Source organism: Plecotus auritus, assembly GCF_963455305.1.
Source record: "Plecotus auritus genome assembly, chromosome: 10".
NCBI lineage: Eukaryota > Metazoa > Chordata > Mammalia > Chiroptera > Vespertilionidae > Plecotus > Plecotus auritus.
In genome coordinates this window covers 15,324,787-15,341,993 of record NC_137785.1, presented here as the reverse complement: position 1 = coordinate 15,341,993, position 17,207 = coordinate 15,324,787, and the positions used below count along the sequence as shown (strand labels likewise).

The 17,207-nt window shown below is 55.5% G+C and overlaps 1 protein-coding gene across 1 annotated transcript; it reads left to right on the top strand.

Annotated features, from left to right (window-relative positions):
• Positions 1-381: 381 nt before the first annotated feature.
• Positions 382-17,207, top strand: CBLC (Cbl proto-oncogene C; the record flags this gene model as incomplete). Its single annotated transcript, XM_080644139.1, has 13 exons — positions 382-734; positions 3,208-3,354; positions 4,267-4,423; positions 4,655-4,776; positions 6,740-6,877; positions 9,344-9,431; positions 10,315-10,446; positions 12,867-13,028; positions 13,388-13,522; positions 16,727-16,842; positions 16,892-16,896; positions 16,964-17,038; positions 17,137-17,207. The coding sequence occupies 13 exons, from the start codon at positions 382-384 to the stop codon at positions 17,205-17,207; spliced, it is 1,701 nt and encodes a 566-aa protein (XP_080500265.1).

Here is a 17,207-nt window from a genome sequence, read left to right as displayed (position 1 = left end):
CTGTGGGTGCGGATAGGCCCCAGCCCCACCCCCACCCCCAGCAAAAGTCCAGGTCTCTCCCCCCAGGCCCTCAGCCCCTCCCTAACGGGACCCAGGCATCCTACCTGCGACCCCCTCCCACTCGGAACCACCTCCCACGGCCAGCCACCGAAGCCACCCCACCTGGTGGTCCTTTGGGATCAGACTTTCGAACCTATCTCTAGGGACCTCAGGTGCCAGAGCCTCAGACCCCGCCCTCTTTGGGGACAAGGTACCTGCTGTCCCCGCCCAGGTTCTCCAGGTCCTGCCCTCACCTCTGGAGCCTGGTCCCGCCCCCACCTGACCTGGGTGGGGCTGCGCCTCTCACCGCCGCGCCCTCCCCTCCCGGCACCCCAGGAGCTCATGGCTGCGGCGGCGGCCCCACGGCGGGGCCAGTGGGGAGAGTCGCGCTCGCTTGGCCGGGCGGTGCGGCTGCTGCAGCGCCTGCATGAGCAATGCGGGGACCCCCGACTCTCCTCGAGCCCCCCGTCGCTGCGGGACCTGCTGCCCCGCACCGCGCAGCTGCTGCGAGAGGTGGCGCACGCCCGGCGGGCGGCTGGCGGAGGCGGCCCCGAGAGTCCCGGGGGTGCCTCGGACTTCCTCGTCCTCTACCTCGCCAACCTGGAAGCCAAGAGCAGGCAAGTGGCAGCACTCCTGCCACCCCGGGGCCAAAGGAATGCCAGCGACGAGCTCTTCCGAGAGGGATCCATGCTCAGGTGAGTGGATGTCCCATTACGGTGGGATCACCAGGGAGGCCCAGGTCCTGCTCCCACTCTTCCTCAGGAGTCCAGGCCCCCAGCCCCTCCTCCCTCAGATCCAGGAGTCCAGGTCCCCAGCCCCTCCTCCCTCAGACCCCTCCTCCTTCAGACCCGGGACTCCAGGCCCCCAGCCCTTCCTCCTTCAGACCAGGAGTTTAGGCCCTCAGCCCCTCCTCCTTCAGCCCCAGGAGTCCAGACCCCCAGCCCCTCCTCCCTCAGACCCGGGCCTCCAGGCCTCCAACCCCTCCTCCTTCAGACCAGGAGTTTAGGCCCTCAGCCCCTCCTCCCTCAGCCCCAGGAGTCCAGGCCCCCAGCCCCTCCTCCCTCAGACCCAGGAGTCCAGGCCCCCAGCCCCTCCTCCCTCAGACCCGGGACTCCAGGCCCCCAGCCCTTCCTCCTTCAGACCAGGAGTTTAGGCCCCCAGCCCCTCCTCCCTCAGACCCGGGACTCCAGGCCCCCAGCCCCTCCTCCCTCAGACCCGGGACTCCAGGCCCCCAGCCCTTCCTCCTTCAGACCAGGAGTTTAGGCCCCCAGCCCCTCCTCCCTCAGACCCGGGACTCCAGGCCCCCAGCCCTTCCTCCTTCAGACCAGGAGTTTAGGCCCCCAGCCCCTCCTTCTTCAAACCAGGAGTCTAGGCCCCAAAATTTTATTATAAGAGAGTGATAAAAAGAATGTTCTTTATAATAAAATTACCGGCATTTCTAGTGGAAATGCCAAGGCACAATCACAATTATTCTGCAAGGCAGGATTGATGAGCCAGACACTGGCACGCGTAGAGCATCACTTGCTGAGTCAGGCTTCCCTTGATATACAGGAGAGTTGAATTTCTGAAAATTCAGTATAGAGCCCTGTTGTTTCTCAGTGGTTAGAGTATTATTGGTCTGAGCACTGAAGGGTCACGAGTTCGATTCCCAGTCCAGGGTTGCAGTTCCAATACCCAGCCCCGCTCAGTCAGGGTGCTTTCGGGAGGCAACCCATCAATGTGACTCTCTCACCCCAATGTTTCTCTCTTCCCCACTCCTCCCCTTCCAAGCTCTCTAAAATTCAATGGAAAAAAACTATCTTCAGGTGAGAATTAACAAAAAATTAATGTGCACTGAGTGCCGACTGTATGCGGGGCGTGCTAGGCATTTTATGTGCTTGTAAGAAGCCTCATCACTCCCCCTGTGAGTGAGGGGCTGGACTTATGCCCATTTCAAAGTTGGGGAAACTGAGGCTTGGGGGGGGAATAAAGCAACTTGCCAAGCCCGGCCAGTGTGGCACAGTGGTTGAGCGTTGATCTATGCACCACGAGGTCATGATTTGATTCCTGGTCAGGGCACATGCCTGGGTTATGGGTTCAATCCCCAGTGTGGGATGTGCAGGAGGTGGCTGATCCATGATTCTCTCTCATCATTGATGTTTCTTTATATTTTTATTGATTTCAGAGAGGAAGGGAGAGGGAGAGAGAGATAGAAACATCAATGGTGAGTGAGAGAGAATCATTGATCAGCTGCCTCCTGCACGCCCCCTATTGGTGATGGAGCCCATCTGGTGATGTGCCCTTGACCAGAATCGAACCTTGGGACCCTTCAGTCCACAGGCCCACACTCTATCCACTGAGCCAAACCCACGAGGGCCATCGTTGATGTTTCTGTCTCTCTCTCCCTCTCCCTTCCTCTCTGAAATATATATATATATATATATATATATATATATATATATATATATGTGTGTGTGTGTGTGTGTGTATATATATATATATATAGTCTCTGAACGCATAATAATCTGGCCACTCAATATATATATATATATTTTTTAGAGGCCTGGTGCATGAATTCGTGCATGGATGGGGTCCAGCCAGCCTGGCCAGGGGGAGGGGACATGGGTGGTTGGCCAGCCTGCCTGCTGGTCGAACTCCTGGTTGAGGGGACAATTTGCATATTAGCCTTTTATTATATAGGATATACACTGAGTGGCCAGATTATTATGCGTTCAGAGATCACAATAATCTGGCCACTCAAGTGTACATTTGTTTTAAAAAGGAACTTGTCAAAAGTCACGGAGCTAAGTGTCAGACTCGCCCCTGCTGCTGCCCACATCCTGATCGGTTCCTCAGGGAGGCAGCCACGGGAGAAAGCAGGGCCACCCCCAGTGCTGCCCAAACCTGGAGGAAGGCTCCGAGCAAGACCTGCTGGCAGAGCACACGACGCCCCAGCCCCAGTGTCCCCAGGAGCAGCTAGGCAAGGCTTCTCCTCTGGCCCCTGGGCCGGAGGATGAGGAGGAAGCTGAGGCTCTGGGAGGGGGCGTCGGGGCCACAGCAGACAGTGTCGGAACCCACTTCACCCTCCCCGCGGCATCAGAGGCCGGGGCCTGTGGGTGTTCTCTGCAGAGGGGGAGGTGTCCGTGGGAGCCCCAGGGTTCAGCCGGTGCTCAGATCCCCTCCCCACAGGCGACAGCTGGCCAAGCTGGCCCTTATCTTCAGCCACATGTACTCAGAGCTGAGCGCGCTCTTCCCCGGGGGCAAGTACTGTGGGCACACGTACCAGCTCACCAAGACCGCTGCCCACACCTTCTGGAGAGAGCACTGCGGAGCCCGGTGAGTGAGCACCTGACCCGGGGGCCCCGGAGCCCCATCCAGCCCCTGCCCAGGGACCCAGGAGTCCAGGCCCCCAGACCCTCCTCCCTCAGGCCCAGGGGTCCAGGCCCCCAGACCCTCCTCCCTCAGGCCCAGGGGTCCAGGCCCCCAGACCCTCCTCCCTCAGGCCCAGGGGTCCAGACCCTCAGCCCCTCCTCTCTCAGACCCAGGGGTCCAGGCCCCCAGCCCCTCCTCTCTCAGGCCCAGGGGTCCAGGCCCCCAGACCCTCCTCCCTCAGACCCAGGAGTCCAGGCCCCCCGCCCCTCTTCCCTCAGGCCCAGGAGTCCAGGCCCCCCGCCCCTCCTCCCTCAGACCCAGGACTCCAGGCCCCCAGCCCCTCCTCCCTCAGACCCAGGGGTCCAGCCCCAGCCCCTCCTCCCTCAGACACAGGGGTCCAGGCACCCAGCCCCTCCTCCCTCAGACACAGGGGTCCAGCCCCAGCCCCTCCTCCCTCAGACCCAGGACTCCAGGCCCCCAGCCCCTCCTCCCTCAGACCCAGGGGTCCAGCCCCAGCCCCTCCTCCCTCAGACCCAGGGGTCCAGGCACCCAGCCCCTCCTCCCTCACACACAGGGGTCCAGCCCCAGCCCCTCCTCCCTCAGACCCAGGGGTCCAGGCCCCCAGCCCCTCCTCCCTCAGACCCAGGGGTCCAGCCCCAGCCCCTCCTCCCTCAGACCCAGGGGTCCAGACCCCCAGCCCCTCCTCCCTCAGACCCAGGGGTCCAGCCCCAGCCCCTCCTCCCTCAGACCCAGGGGTCCAGGCACCCAGCCACTCTTCCCTCAGGCCCAGGAGTCCAGCCCCAGCTGCCTCCCTCCTAGATGTCTATCCTGGGCTCCCAGAGGCCTCACTTGCATCCCCTATACCCCTCTGCACAGGTGTGTGCTGCCCTGGGCTGAGTTTGAGTCTCTCCTGTGCACCTGCCACCCCGTGGAGTCAGGCTCCACAGCCCTCGCCTTGCGCTCCACCATCGACCTCACCTGCAGTGGCCACGTGTCCATCTTTGAATTTGACATCTTCACCAGGCTCTTCCAGGTGGGGGAAGGCCAAGGCTGGGGGCCCAGACTGGGGTCCTATGGGAGGAAGGGTGGGGTCCTTGACTCCTGGGCCCCGGGGAAGAAGGGTCTGGAGTCTCTTGTGGAAAAGAGAGATTCCCGAGGCCCACTGTGGTGTGAGCAAGGTGGCTGGGTGCTTGGACCCTAGGAAGCACTAGGAGAGGGGGCTGCTCTCCTGGCCCCTCCCTGACCCAAGCGCTACCCTCTCCAGCCATGGCCAACACTCCTCAAGAACTGGGAGCTTCTGGCGGTCAACCACCCAGGCTACATGGCCTTCCTCACATACGATGAGGTCCGCGCACGCCTGCAGGCCTACAGGGACAAGCCAGGCAGGTAAAGGGCAGGCCTCGGGGGAGGGGGCTGCCCGGGGGGTCCAGGCTCTTGGTTCTGCGCTGGGAGGTGGTAGAAACCCAGACATCCTTCAGAGAAAACAAAGGAAGAAGTGAGGTACCTGGGATCCTAGAGAGTGGAGAACTCAGAGGTAGTATACTGAGTGTCCCCTCCCACCCCACCTCTTCTCCTGAGACCTCCTGGACCGTCCCACAATCCAGGATCTAAAGGGACAATACCTGCCTGGACCCTGAAGACCCTGCCCCAGGATAAGTTCTGTTTCTGATAGGTCAGAACCCACACTGTGCCATTTATTAACATTTTTTGTTGGTAATCCTCACCCAAGGATATTTTTCCATTGATTTTTTAAAATATATTTTTATTGATTTCAGAGAGGAAAGGAGAGGGAGAGAGAGATAGGAACATCAATGATGAGAGAGAATCATTGATTGGCTGCCTCCTGCACGCCCCCCTTGACCAGAATCAAACCTGGGACCCTTCAGTCCGCAGGCCGACGCTCTATCCACTGAGCCAAACCGGCTAGGGCTCCATTGATTTTAAAGAGAGTGGAAGGGAGGGAGGGAGGGAGAGAGAGAGAGAGACATTGATGTGAGAGAAAAACATTGATTGGTTGCCTTTAGCATGCACCCCTGGATCGGGAATCAAACCTTTGATCCTTCTGTGTGAGGGATAATACTTCAGCCACTGAGCCACACTGGCCAGGGCTATTAAATATTTTTAATAGGAATTCCCATATCTGGGGTAGGAGACTGTGAACCAGACACCTGAGTCCTGAAATTATTGCAAGCCAGGAGCTTAACCAGAGGGTTAAGAATTGAGGGGCTGCCCTAACTGGTTTGGCGCAGTGGATAGAGCGTTGGCCTGTGGACTGAAGGGTCCCAGGTTCGATTCCCATCAAGGGCATGTACCTTGGTTGCGGGCACATCGCCAGTAGGGGTGTGCAGGAGGCAGCTGATCGGTGTTTCTCTCTCATCAGTGTTTCTAACTCTCTATCCTCTCCCTTCTTCTCTATAAAAATCAATAAAATATATTTTAAAAAAAAAGAATTGAGGGGCTGAGCTCCCTAGAATACCAGAGGTCAAGGGAATAGGAGGTCAGATTTGTGAGTGTTTGCAGGGCTGAGGTGCAGGGCCCCCAGGACAGCAAGTGTATTAGCACTTTTCCAGTTGCACTGCAAACTGGTTTAAGGGGAAAGAAAAGGGATGAATTTCCCTAACTGGTTTGGCTCAGTGGATAGAGTATCGGCCTGCAGACTCAAGGGTCCCAGGTTCGATTCCGGTCAAGGGCATGTACTTTGGTTGCGGGCACATACCCAGTAGGGAGTGTGCAGGAGGCAGCTGATCGATGTTTCTCTCTCATCGATGTTTCTAACTCTCTATCCCTCTCTCTTCCTCTCTGTAAAAAATCAATAAAATATGCTTTTTTTAAAAAAGAAAAGGGATGAATTAATTCACAGAATTGAAAAGACTACGTGTCTTTCCAGGCTTCAGGCAGAGCTGGGTCCAGGTACTCACATGCCGTTGTCAAGAATTGGATCCTGTTTACTATTCCCTGCCTCTGCTTTCGTCTGTGTTAGCTTGGTTCACAGACATGGTCTCTCCTTATGGATTCTAGAACCCCCAGCTGTATACGCTACCAGCTTAGCTACCTCTGTAGAAATGGGGTACCTCAAGGAACTCCCAGCAAAAGTCCCAGGGCTGACTCCTATCACTATGGTCAGGGGTCCTGAAGCGCACCGATTGGCCAAGCCAGAATCAACCTGGGCTACACCCTGGTGAGCGAGGAAGTAGGGCAGACAATACTATAAGGCCTCACAGCCTAAAAAGCAGGAAGCCGGGTTTTAAGGGGGTGAGAACGTAGACACCTTGATTCCCAACAGTGTGAGGGGCTGCGAGTCCCAGAAGGGACAGTGGTGACCATTCTCTCCCCCTGCCTCTTCCTCCAGCTACATCTTCCGACCCAGCTGCACTCGCCTGGGGCAGTGGGCCATCGGCCACGTGAGCTCAGATGGCAGCATCCTGCAGACCATCTCTCACAACAAACCCCTGTTCAAGGCGCTCCTGGACGGACAAAAGGAAGGCTTGTGAGTCCCCATCTTGGCAGGGGGAGGGTGTCCACTCAGTATACTTCGCACAGCGGACATCATAAACTGGCAATACTGCAGTGTTCCAGCAGGTGGCAGGCGAGGGCTTGAGGAAGGGGCGCCTTCTCTAGTTCTCACTAGGTTGCCATCTGGGCCAGCAGCAGTTCGGAGAAGAGTGTGGGGAGTTGAGCACAACCATTCCTTATTTCACTCAGAGCTTTTGCTGCTAGATCTCCGTATCGTGTTACAGAAGCCAGATGTTAGAGCAGAAAGAGAACTGGGCAAACAGCTGGGCTGGTGGTTTTCTTTCTGTGACCTTGGCTGCCCCGGGGCCTCTCTCAGAAGCTGCCTCGCGGGGCAAGGGGGAAGGCAGGTGAGGTCCCACCCTGGACCTTTCCCCTGAGCCTTCTTAGCAGTCATATCCATGCAATACAATCTGAGATGCGTAGAGAGATATGCAGTCGATTCTCCTTATTTACGTGCTTCTGTTCTGCAAAGTTTCAGCAAACACTGAGTTATCCAATACTGAGCCCGTGCTCCTAGGGGAATACAGGTTAGTTAGACCAGTCACTACCTAATAACTTTTTTGTGTGTTTCTGTTTAAAGAAACACGCCTTACGTAATATATATTGGTTTTTATTTTGTTTTGTTTATTAAATATATTTTTATTTACTTAAGAGAGGAAGGGGGAAAGAGAGAGAAACATCAGTGATGAGAGAGAGTCATTGATCGGCTGCCTCCTGCGCGCCCCACACTGGGGATCGAGCCCACCACCCCAGCATGTGCCCTGACTGGGAATCGAACCGTGACCTCCTGGTTCATAGGTTGACGCTCAACCACTGAGCCACGCTATAATATATATTGTTGATTCATTAACAATGAACACACAGCTAAAGTATGTCGTGGGGGCATTTTAAACTCGAGATCACACACAAAAAAGGCACAGAAATGCGAGGCACGTGACACTGAATAGACAGTGAAAAGGACCCTGGTTTACAGTATGGGCGTCGGAACAAGGCGGGCAAGTGTTGCCACGTTCAGCCTCACGGGGACCGTGCCTGCTGGGCGCCTGGAGTTTCTTGCCACTGTGTGCGCGTCCAGGAACGCCACACAAGTGCCACAGGTGTTGATTGGGGGTTACAAATAAATTTTAGTGCGTAGGCAAATTTGCAAATGCAGAATCCATGAATAATGAACATCGGCTGTGTGTACGTACACCTATAGACACACACACACATACATTACTGTATTTGACAACGGAGGCGCAGAGACAGACCCACTTGCCCGGGTCACACAGTTACTGAACGGACCAGCTGGGATTTGAAGCCAGACAGCCAGGCTCAAAGTTCTGGCCCTTTCCCACCCTCACGTCCTCAGTTCCAGGTGACACCTCCTGGAGAAGAGCGTTCCAGAGTTAAAATACGAGTGAGCACTGTCGATGTAATTTAACCTCCCTGCCACACGCGCGCACACACACACACACACACACACGCACACGCACACGCACACGCACACACCATCACCGCCACCATTTCATAGACGGGAACATCGAAGCCCTGAGAGAGAGGAAGGGACACCAGCCCTTCCTACCCCACAGCCAGTGGGCTTTCTGGGTCTGACGCTGATCATAGCAGCTCCCTCTTATTGGTCGTTTACGTGTGGAGAAGGGGTGCTGCCCGTTTTAGGAGCACCGTCTTATTTAATCCTACCACCCATCTTTGCCCTACGCGTGAGCATGTCCATTTTACAGAAGGGAAAACTGAGGCCAGAGAGGGAGAGCCGCCCCTGTCTGTGGGCCCAGGTCAGGCAGAGCCATCGGCTTTAGGAGACGTGTGACCCCGCTGTTGGTCTGAAGGTGCAGTTCTGACCTCAACAGGAGACCCAAAGGATGCTGAGCCTTCTCGGCTGCCCTGGGTCCCGGAGTTTGGACCTGCCCACGGCCCTGGCCTGCGTCCCTCTGGGCCGCACTGTGACCTGGGTAGTTGCCTCTCCCACACTGGGCCTCAGTCTCCAGCTGTGAAGCAAGAAGAAGCAGCTTGGGTGTCCAGGAGGGTCCTTGGAGCCCTGCTGGCCCAAGACTCTAGGATCTGGTCACTCCAGGAATCTGTGACTCTCAGGTGCTGTTATGCTCAAGCCTGAAGACTCTAGGACAGTGATGTTCTGGGAGAAGGAGGCCTGGACTTTGATCAGTTTCCTGGTTCTCGTTCATCTGATCCACGTTCCCAGGGCTTGAGTCACTTAGGTGATGGGTGCTCGTCTGTGGGGGTCTGAGGGCACGTGGCCCTGCCCCAGGGGCCTGAGGGGACACAGCTTGTCCTAGAGAGTGTCAGTTTGAGGAGAGAGGGAGAAAAATATCCCCAGGCCAGCAAGAGATGTGGGGCAACTGCTCATTCAGGAGCTGTGGGCCCCGTGGTGGGGCTGGGGGGCGGGCTGGGCCCCCTCTGAAGCCCTCTGTTCCCTCCCCAGCTACCTCTATCCAGATGGGAAGAACCACAACCCAGACCTGACTGAGCGCTGCCACATGGAACCCCATCAGCTCATCCACGTGTCAGAGGTAAAGCTCAGGCCCGTGCCCCCCTCGCCCCCCCTCCCTGCACCCCCCACCCACACACACACACACACAGACACACGTGGCTCAGGAATTCCCTCTCACCAAGTCAGGCCTGGGATCCCAGGGCCTTGAGGTTTCGTGCTGGTGTGATGGCCACGGGACCTGAGGTAAATCACTTGGCCTCTCTGAAGCTCTGTTCCTTCTCTGGAAAATACAGCTCCTCCTGCCACTGCTCAGGGGTTTTCCTGGGGATGAGACCAGGAAATGGTACTTCTGAGGTCATCAGCACAGCTGATGCGCTTGAGCATTCACAGCCCCTGTCCCTGGGTCTGCGCAGTCACCCGTGTGTGGCAGAGAAACGACAAATACATTTTTTTAAGTGTAAGTATATCCCATACAATGTTTGGGACATACTTATACCTAAAATACCAGACTTTTTCCTTTATTCTTTGTGTTTCTGAAAATCAAATGTAACAGGGCATCCTGTATTTTTTAATCCTCGCCCAAGGAATTATTTTTTAGAGATAAAGGAAGAGAGAGAGAAACATCCATCGACTGCCTCCCATAGCCCCGCCCCCCCCCCCCAACCAGGTATCAAACCGCAACCTGGGCATGTGTACTGACCAGTCATCGGACCTGCAACCTTTGGGTGCACGGGACAACACGCTAAGCCCATCCTGTAATTTTAGTGGCTGCATCTGGCAACCCCGAGAGCAGGCTACCCCAGGGAGCACATCTCATAGCACGGGTACATGCAGGAGGCAGTGGCACGGCCTGGAACCTGGGAGAGGGTTGGGGGCTGGTGCAGAGGCTCGGGACCTTCTCCCGTGGCCCGGCTCTGTGCCCCTGGCTCATGTCACCACCCATCCATCTTGTCGCCTGCCAGGAGCAGCTGCGGCTGTACTGGGCCATGAACTCCACGTTCGAGCTCTGCAAGATCTGTGCTGAGAGCAACAAGGACGTGAAGATCGAGCCCTGTGGGCACCTGCTGTGTAGCCGCTGCCTGGCCGCCTGGCAGGTGGGCCTCCCCTGTCCTGAAGCGTCTCCCCCATGCCTCAGGGATCAGATGGGAAAACTGAGGCCCAAGAAAGCAGAGACTTGCTCAGGGTCACTCAGGAGCGAGGGCCTAGAGCCTGCCTGTCTGTGTCTGTCCCTGTCTCACTCTGCATCTGTCACCTCTGCTTCTTCTCCAGCTATATTATTCACGGAAAGAGCTCCTCCCTTCCCTCGCTGGGCAACCTGGGGCTAGTGGCTTCACCTCTCTGAGCCTCAGCCTCCTCTCTGGAGAACGGAGCTGACAGTGGTCACCTCCCAAGGCCACAGTGAGGGTCTGAGCCCTGAAGCCCTCAGGGAAGGCCCCTTGGGGAGGGGAGCTGAGGCCAGTGCATGACATCACCTACTTTTTACTGTAATGTAAATGCCTGACATTAAGCTGAGTCATTCATTTCAAAGATATCCATCTCCAATAAACAAATTGCCAGATGTATGACACAGCAACCAGGAAAAGGAGCAGATAAGGAACCAGGCTGCCCCCACCCATGAAGTTCCCCTTTATTTTATTTTATTTATTTATTTAATACTAGAAGCCCAGGAATTTGTGCACGGGTGGGGTCCAGCCGGCCCCACCCCATGGGGGCGCAATGGGGGTGGGGCCAGCCGGGGGGAGGGACCGTGGGAGGGCTCCAGGGCGTGTCCAGTTCATCTTGGTCAGTCCCAATCTGCCGGACCCTAGCAGCAAGCTAACCTACTGGTTGGAGTGTCTGCCCTCTGGTGGTCAGTGCATGTCATAGCGTCTGGTCGACCAGTTGACTGTTTGCCTCCTGGTGGTCAGTGCACATCATAGCGAGCAATTGAGCAGCCTTAGCATTTCATTAGCATATTACACTTCGATTGGTTGAATGGATGACCAGACACTTAGCATATTAGGCTTTTATTATATAGGATTTGTTACGAATTTCAGAGAGAGAGGAAGGGAAACGAAGAGTGAGATAGAAACATCAATGATGAGAGAGAATCATGGATCAGCTGCCTCCTGCATGCCCCCCACTGGGGATCGAGCCCGAAACCCGGGCATGTGTCCTGACCAGGAATCTAACCATGGCCTCCTGGTTCATAGATCAAAGCTCAACCATTGAGCCATGCTGGCTGGGCTGAAGTTTCCCTTTAGAAAGCCCTGGGTAACCTACTTAAGTGACCCAGGCTTTTTCCTTTCTACACCCTAATTCCTGCTTCTATGATTTTTTTTTTTAATCCTCACTTGAGGATATGGTTTTTAAAAAATTGATTTGAGAGAGAAACATTGATCAGTTGCCTACTCTATGCCCCTGAGAGATGGAGCTGGGATCGAGCCCACAACCCAGGCATGTACCCTAACCAGGTGGGACCTGAAACCCTTTTGGTGTACGGGATGATGCTCCAGCCAACTGTGCCACCCGCCCAGGGCCGCTCCTATGCTTGAAATTCACCAATAAAAAGTGAACCCTTGCCCAACTGGTGTGGCTCAGTGATTGAGCATTGACCTTTGAACCAGGAGGGCTTGATCCCCAGTGGGGGTGTGCACAGGAGGCAGCCAATCCATGATTCTCTCTCATCATTGATGTTTCTCCTTCTCCCTTCCTCTCTGAAATCAATTTAAAAAATTTTTTTAAGTGAACCCTTGCCCTAGCCGGTGTTGCTCAGTGGTTAGAGTGTAGGCCCACAGGCTGAAAGCTTATGGGTCCAATTTCGGTCAAGGGCATATACACATTGGCTGCACATGCGGGAGGCAACCAATCGATGTGTCTCTCTCACATCAGTGTCTCTCTCTCTCTCTCTCCCTTCCACTCTCTCTAAAACCCAGTGGAAAAATACCCTCTGGTGAGGATTAACAACAACAAAAGAAAAGTGAACTCACCAAACCCTAACCACTCCACCTGGCCCCTAAGAAAGGCAGACCCCAGGTCCACGCACCCTCCCACGACCGCCGCGTGTGGCCTTGGGCACACCGTGTACCCTCCAGGATCTGAGTAATAAATCTCATTCTCCCTAGTTTCCTGATGGCTTCTGCTGAGGTGCATCCTGCGGCCATAATAAGAACCACCAGGGCTGGTCCAGCCACAACACTGGCCCCGGTTTGGGAGGGGGGTGTCTCTGGAGGCCTAGGCAAGTGCCTCAGGCCTTTCTCGCCCGTAGCATCACTGTCCATAGCTGGGGCCCACACCCTGGCTCCACTGGGCTCCCCATTTGTGTACCCCCCTAGCCTCGGGCTCTGGTCCAGTCCCTCCTTCCTGTCCTCCATCTCTCTCCCCATCTCCCTCTCTCCATGGCTCCCTCCCCTTCATGGGCCTCCCTCTGTCTGTCCTCCCCACCTCACTCTGCTGGAGATGAAGGCCCTTGTGGTCCCAGAGGACTTGGAGAAGAACAGGGAGACTCTGACTCTCCCCCCACCCCTGCCCCCAGCAATCAGACAGCCAGACCTGCCCCTTCTGCCGAAGCCAGATCAAGGGCCGAGAGGTCGTGAGTATCCATCAATCCCAAGGGAGGCCAGCGGAAGCCAGGGCCGCTGCTCTGAGCCCAGGGAGCAGCGATGGCCAGGAAAATGGAGAGGAAGCGCTGGGGCAGGTAAGCAGGGCCAGGCGGGAGCTGGAACTAAAATTCCTGGGTCCGAGGTAGAAGGGGGCTGGGGGTCTAGACTCCTGGGTCTGAGGGAGGAGGTCGCTGGAGGCCCAGACGCCTGGGTCAGAGGGAGGAGGTCGCTGGAGGCCCAGATGCCTGGGTCGGAGGGAAGAGGGGCTGGTGACAGGATTCTGGGGCCTAGGGGCCTGGACTTTTGTTCGCCGAGGGTCTGGGACCATGGCTACTCCAGTCTGAACCCTCCTGAGGGTTAGGACTCTGACTTATTCTTCATTATATCTGCAATGTCTGGAACAGGCCTGGTTCTGGGACGCCAGGCAGGAAGACATAACCCTCTGTCTCCCTAGGTGGTCCCCTCAGCGCCCCCACTGCCCCCTCACCTGGATCTGCCCCCTCACCTGGATCTGCCCCCTCACCTGGATCTGCCCCCTCACCGGGATCTGCCCCCTGAGCATCCCAGAAGTAAAGGCCAGCTGAAGGTGGTGAGTGAGGCACTGGTCTGAGGTGGGCAGCTGGGGTCTCCTTCAGCCACAGGGTCCCTAGTCTAGCCAGGCACTCGGGGTGCCAGGCACTCACTCTCGGCCCCCGTTTACAAGGTGCTGTGTAATGTGGCATCCGTACCTCCAAGGCCTCTTCTCTTGTGCTCGTCCTTCCTCATTCCCCGTCACCTCACCGGCTTCCTGGCTCTCCGTCCAGCTTCCCGGGCAGGTCCTGCCCCAGGGCCTTTGCACAAGTGGTTCCTTCTGCCTGGATCTCCTTTATCCAGGCTCACTTTCTCATCCTCTCCTTCTGTGCCCACCCTATTGACAGCAGAGCCCCAGTCCTGCCAAGCCCCTGCCCGCTGCGTTCTCATACTTCTCATCACCTGGCAGAGGGGACAGTTCCTGTTGTTGTCTGTAACCATCAGCAGGGTATCGCTCTCCTGAAGATTAGGACTTTGCCTTATTCTCCTGATACTGCCAGAGACTAGAACAGTGCCTGACACCTAGTAGGTGCTCAATAAATAGATGTTGAGCCCAGCCGGTGTGGCTCAGTAGTTGAGCGTCAACCTATGAACAAGGCATTCCCGGTCAGGGCACATGCCCAGGTTGCAGGCTTGATCCCTAGTAGGGGGCGTGCAGGAGGCAGCTGATCAGTGATTCTTTTTTTTTTTTTTTTTTTTTTTTTTTTTTAAATATATTTTATTGATATTTTACAGAGAGGAAGAGAGAGGGATAGAGAGTTAGAAACATCGATGAGAGAGAAACATCGATCAGTTGCCTCCTGCACACCCCCCACTGGGGATGTGCCCGCAACCAAGGTACATGCCCTTGACCGGAATCGAACCCGGGACCCTTCAGTCCTCAGGCCGACGCTCTATCCACTGAGCCAAACCGGTTTCGGCCTGATCAGTGATTCTTATCATTGATGTTTCCCTCTCTCTTTCCCTCGCCCTTCCTCTCTGAAATCAATAGAAATATATTTAATAAATAAATCAGTAGATGTTGAATGAGCAGGTGGAACTGGGTCTTCCCAACAGCCCTATGCGATCGAGAATGGTCCTCTCCCCATTCTTCGGAGGAGCCAAGCCCAGAGAGGCGAGGGCGGCTGCCCAAACCCACACGGCCTAGAAGAGGAACAGCTAGCGCTGGGGCCTTAACATCACCTGCTTATCGTCCAAGGGAGCACAGCCTTGCTTTCTTCTCCCCGCACCCTGCCCCTCCCACCCCAGGGTTTTCCGAGACCCCAGCCCACTGGGGAGGGGCAGGTCTCGGAGAGCATCTCAGGCTGAGTACACACAGATTCAATCAGGAGGGGCAGGTCTCGGAGAGCATCTCAGGCTGAGTACACACAGATTCAATCAATACCGGCTGACTTCAAACAAACAACTCAGGAAGTCCGGGAACATTATTCTACCACAGCAAACAAGAGAGCCAGCAGGAAGGGGAGGGGGGGAGGAGGGAGTGTGACCAGCCAGGGAAGCTAAAAACAGATCCCAACCTGCAGCCAAAAGCAAATGGAAACATTAGGAGCCACTCAGCCGGCTCCCCGAGGACAGTGAGGGGGACATAGCCTTCTAGAACGAACGGCAGGCTGAGGGGTACTGCTGGCCACGTGGCCACCCCTTTGCCTAGGCTGTGCCCTCGCCTGGCATGCCTTTTCCTCCTCCCCAAACCCTGCCTGATTCAAAGTGCAGGCAACTCCTACTCCTTCATTCTTCAAAACACCGCAGGCCAGACGGCCCTGGCTCCCCAGCACGGTGACGGTCACAGTGAGAACAGTTCATGTGTGAATCCCTTTTGCCGAGTGATGACTGGCACTGCTTTGTGAGGAAATATTTCTAATTAGAGTTGACATACAGTATTATATTCATTTCGGCTGTACAACATAGTGGTTCAGCACTTGTATACCTTAATACGGTTGCCCCACTAAGTCTAGTAACCACCTGTCACTGTGCAAAGTTATTACAATATTATTATTTTTAAAATATATTTTTATTGATTTGAGAGCGGAAGGGATAGGGCGAGAGAGATAGAAACATCAATGATGAGAGTGAATCATTGATCAGCCGCCTCCTGCACGCCCCCCACTGGGGATCGAGCCTGCAACCCGGGCATGTGCCCCGACCGGGAATTGAACCGTGACCTCTTGGTTCACAGGTCGATGCTCAACCGCTGAGCCACACGAGCCGGGCACAATATTATTGACGATATTCCCTGAGGGGTACCTGGCACTGCTTTTTAATGTATTCATTTAATTGTCCTGAAAACTCAGTGAGATGGGTACTGTTATGGTCCCTTTTGTGCAGAGGGGGACACTGACGCCCAGAGATCTCAAGGTCACCCCACTCAAAGGGGACGGTCGGGACTGAAACCAAGGCCCCCTGGCTCTAGATCCCAGAGCCCATCCTCTTCTTCAGTGAGCCTCAATTCCCTTGTCTGTAAAATGGGTGTGATGCCAGTTCCCGCCTGTGGGGCTGCTGGGGCCCTGGGTGAGTGGAGCTGTGTTAACCCTTTGTATGCCATAAGCATCTATAGATGCTTTAAAATATTTTCTTTTTGGTGAGAATTTTCAACTGAAAATATTCAAGAACACCCGAATTGTGAGTAATATTTATTTTTATTGATTTCAGAGAGGAAGGGACAGGGAGAGAGAGATAAAAACATCAATGATGAGAGAGAATCATTGATCGGCTGCCTCTTGCACGCCCCCCCCACCCCCCACTGGGGATCGAGTCTGCAACCCGGGCATGTGCCCTTGACTGGAATCGAACCCCAGACCCTTCAGTCCACAGGCTGATGCTCTATCCACTGAGCCAAACCAGGTAGGGCTGCAATGAATATTATAAAAATAAATATATTATTCCCTAGCTGGTTTGGCTCAGTGGATAGAGCATTGGACTGTGGACTGAAGGGTCTGGGGCTCGATTCTGGTCAAGGGCAGGTACCTGGGTTGCAGGCTCAATCCCCAACCACAGTTTGAATGGATGGATGATGGATGGGTAGGTGGGTGGGTAGATGGATGGACAAACAAATTAAAACTTCTTCCTACTCAAGCCAGAGGTAGGGGGAAAAAGCATGTGCAGGGAACAAGACCCTGTCACCACCCCCAGACCCCCCTCCACCACGGTGTAACCCTGTCTGGGCCTGTGAAATGCAGTACTGCGGCAGCTCAGCTGAAAAATCTCTTCATCTCCTTCCCTCTAGGGGCCTCCGGCCTTCCCCAAACTTCGGGCCCCTCTTATTTTGCCAAGAATTAGGACTTCGGCCTCAGCCCCACAGGAAATCACCTCCAGGCCCCGGGCCAGGGGGGGAGCCACAAAGTAAGTGAAGAGGGTAGCCGGGGTCCCCAACTCCTGGGTCTGAGGGAAGAGGGCGTGGGAGCAGAAGGGAAACATTGGTTCTAAAAATCAACTGCCCCCCCCTTCAAATTTTCCATTACAGAAACTCTTAAAGGGAAGGTCACCCCTCCAGCTGCCCCTGTGGGACCCATGATAGCTGCCCAGGCCCGGAGGCCAGGTGAGTCCCCCACCCTGCCCCAGCTCCCTCTCATGGCCCTTCCACCCCACCCCACCGGGATATAATATTATCTAAGTCACTCTCTCTCCGCCTCACAGGGCACAAAGATCTGCTGCTAAAGGGAGCCCCAGTGGCTTCCCAGCTGGAGGGGTTTATGAAGCGGAAATAA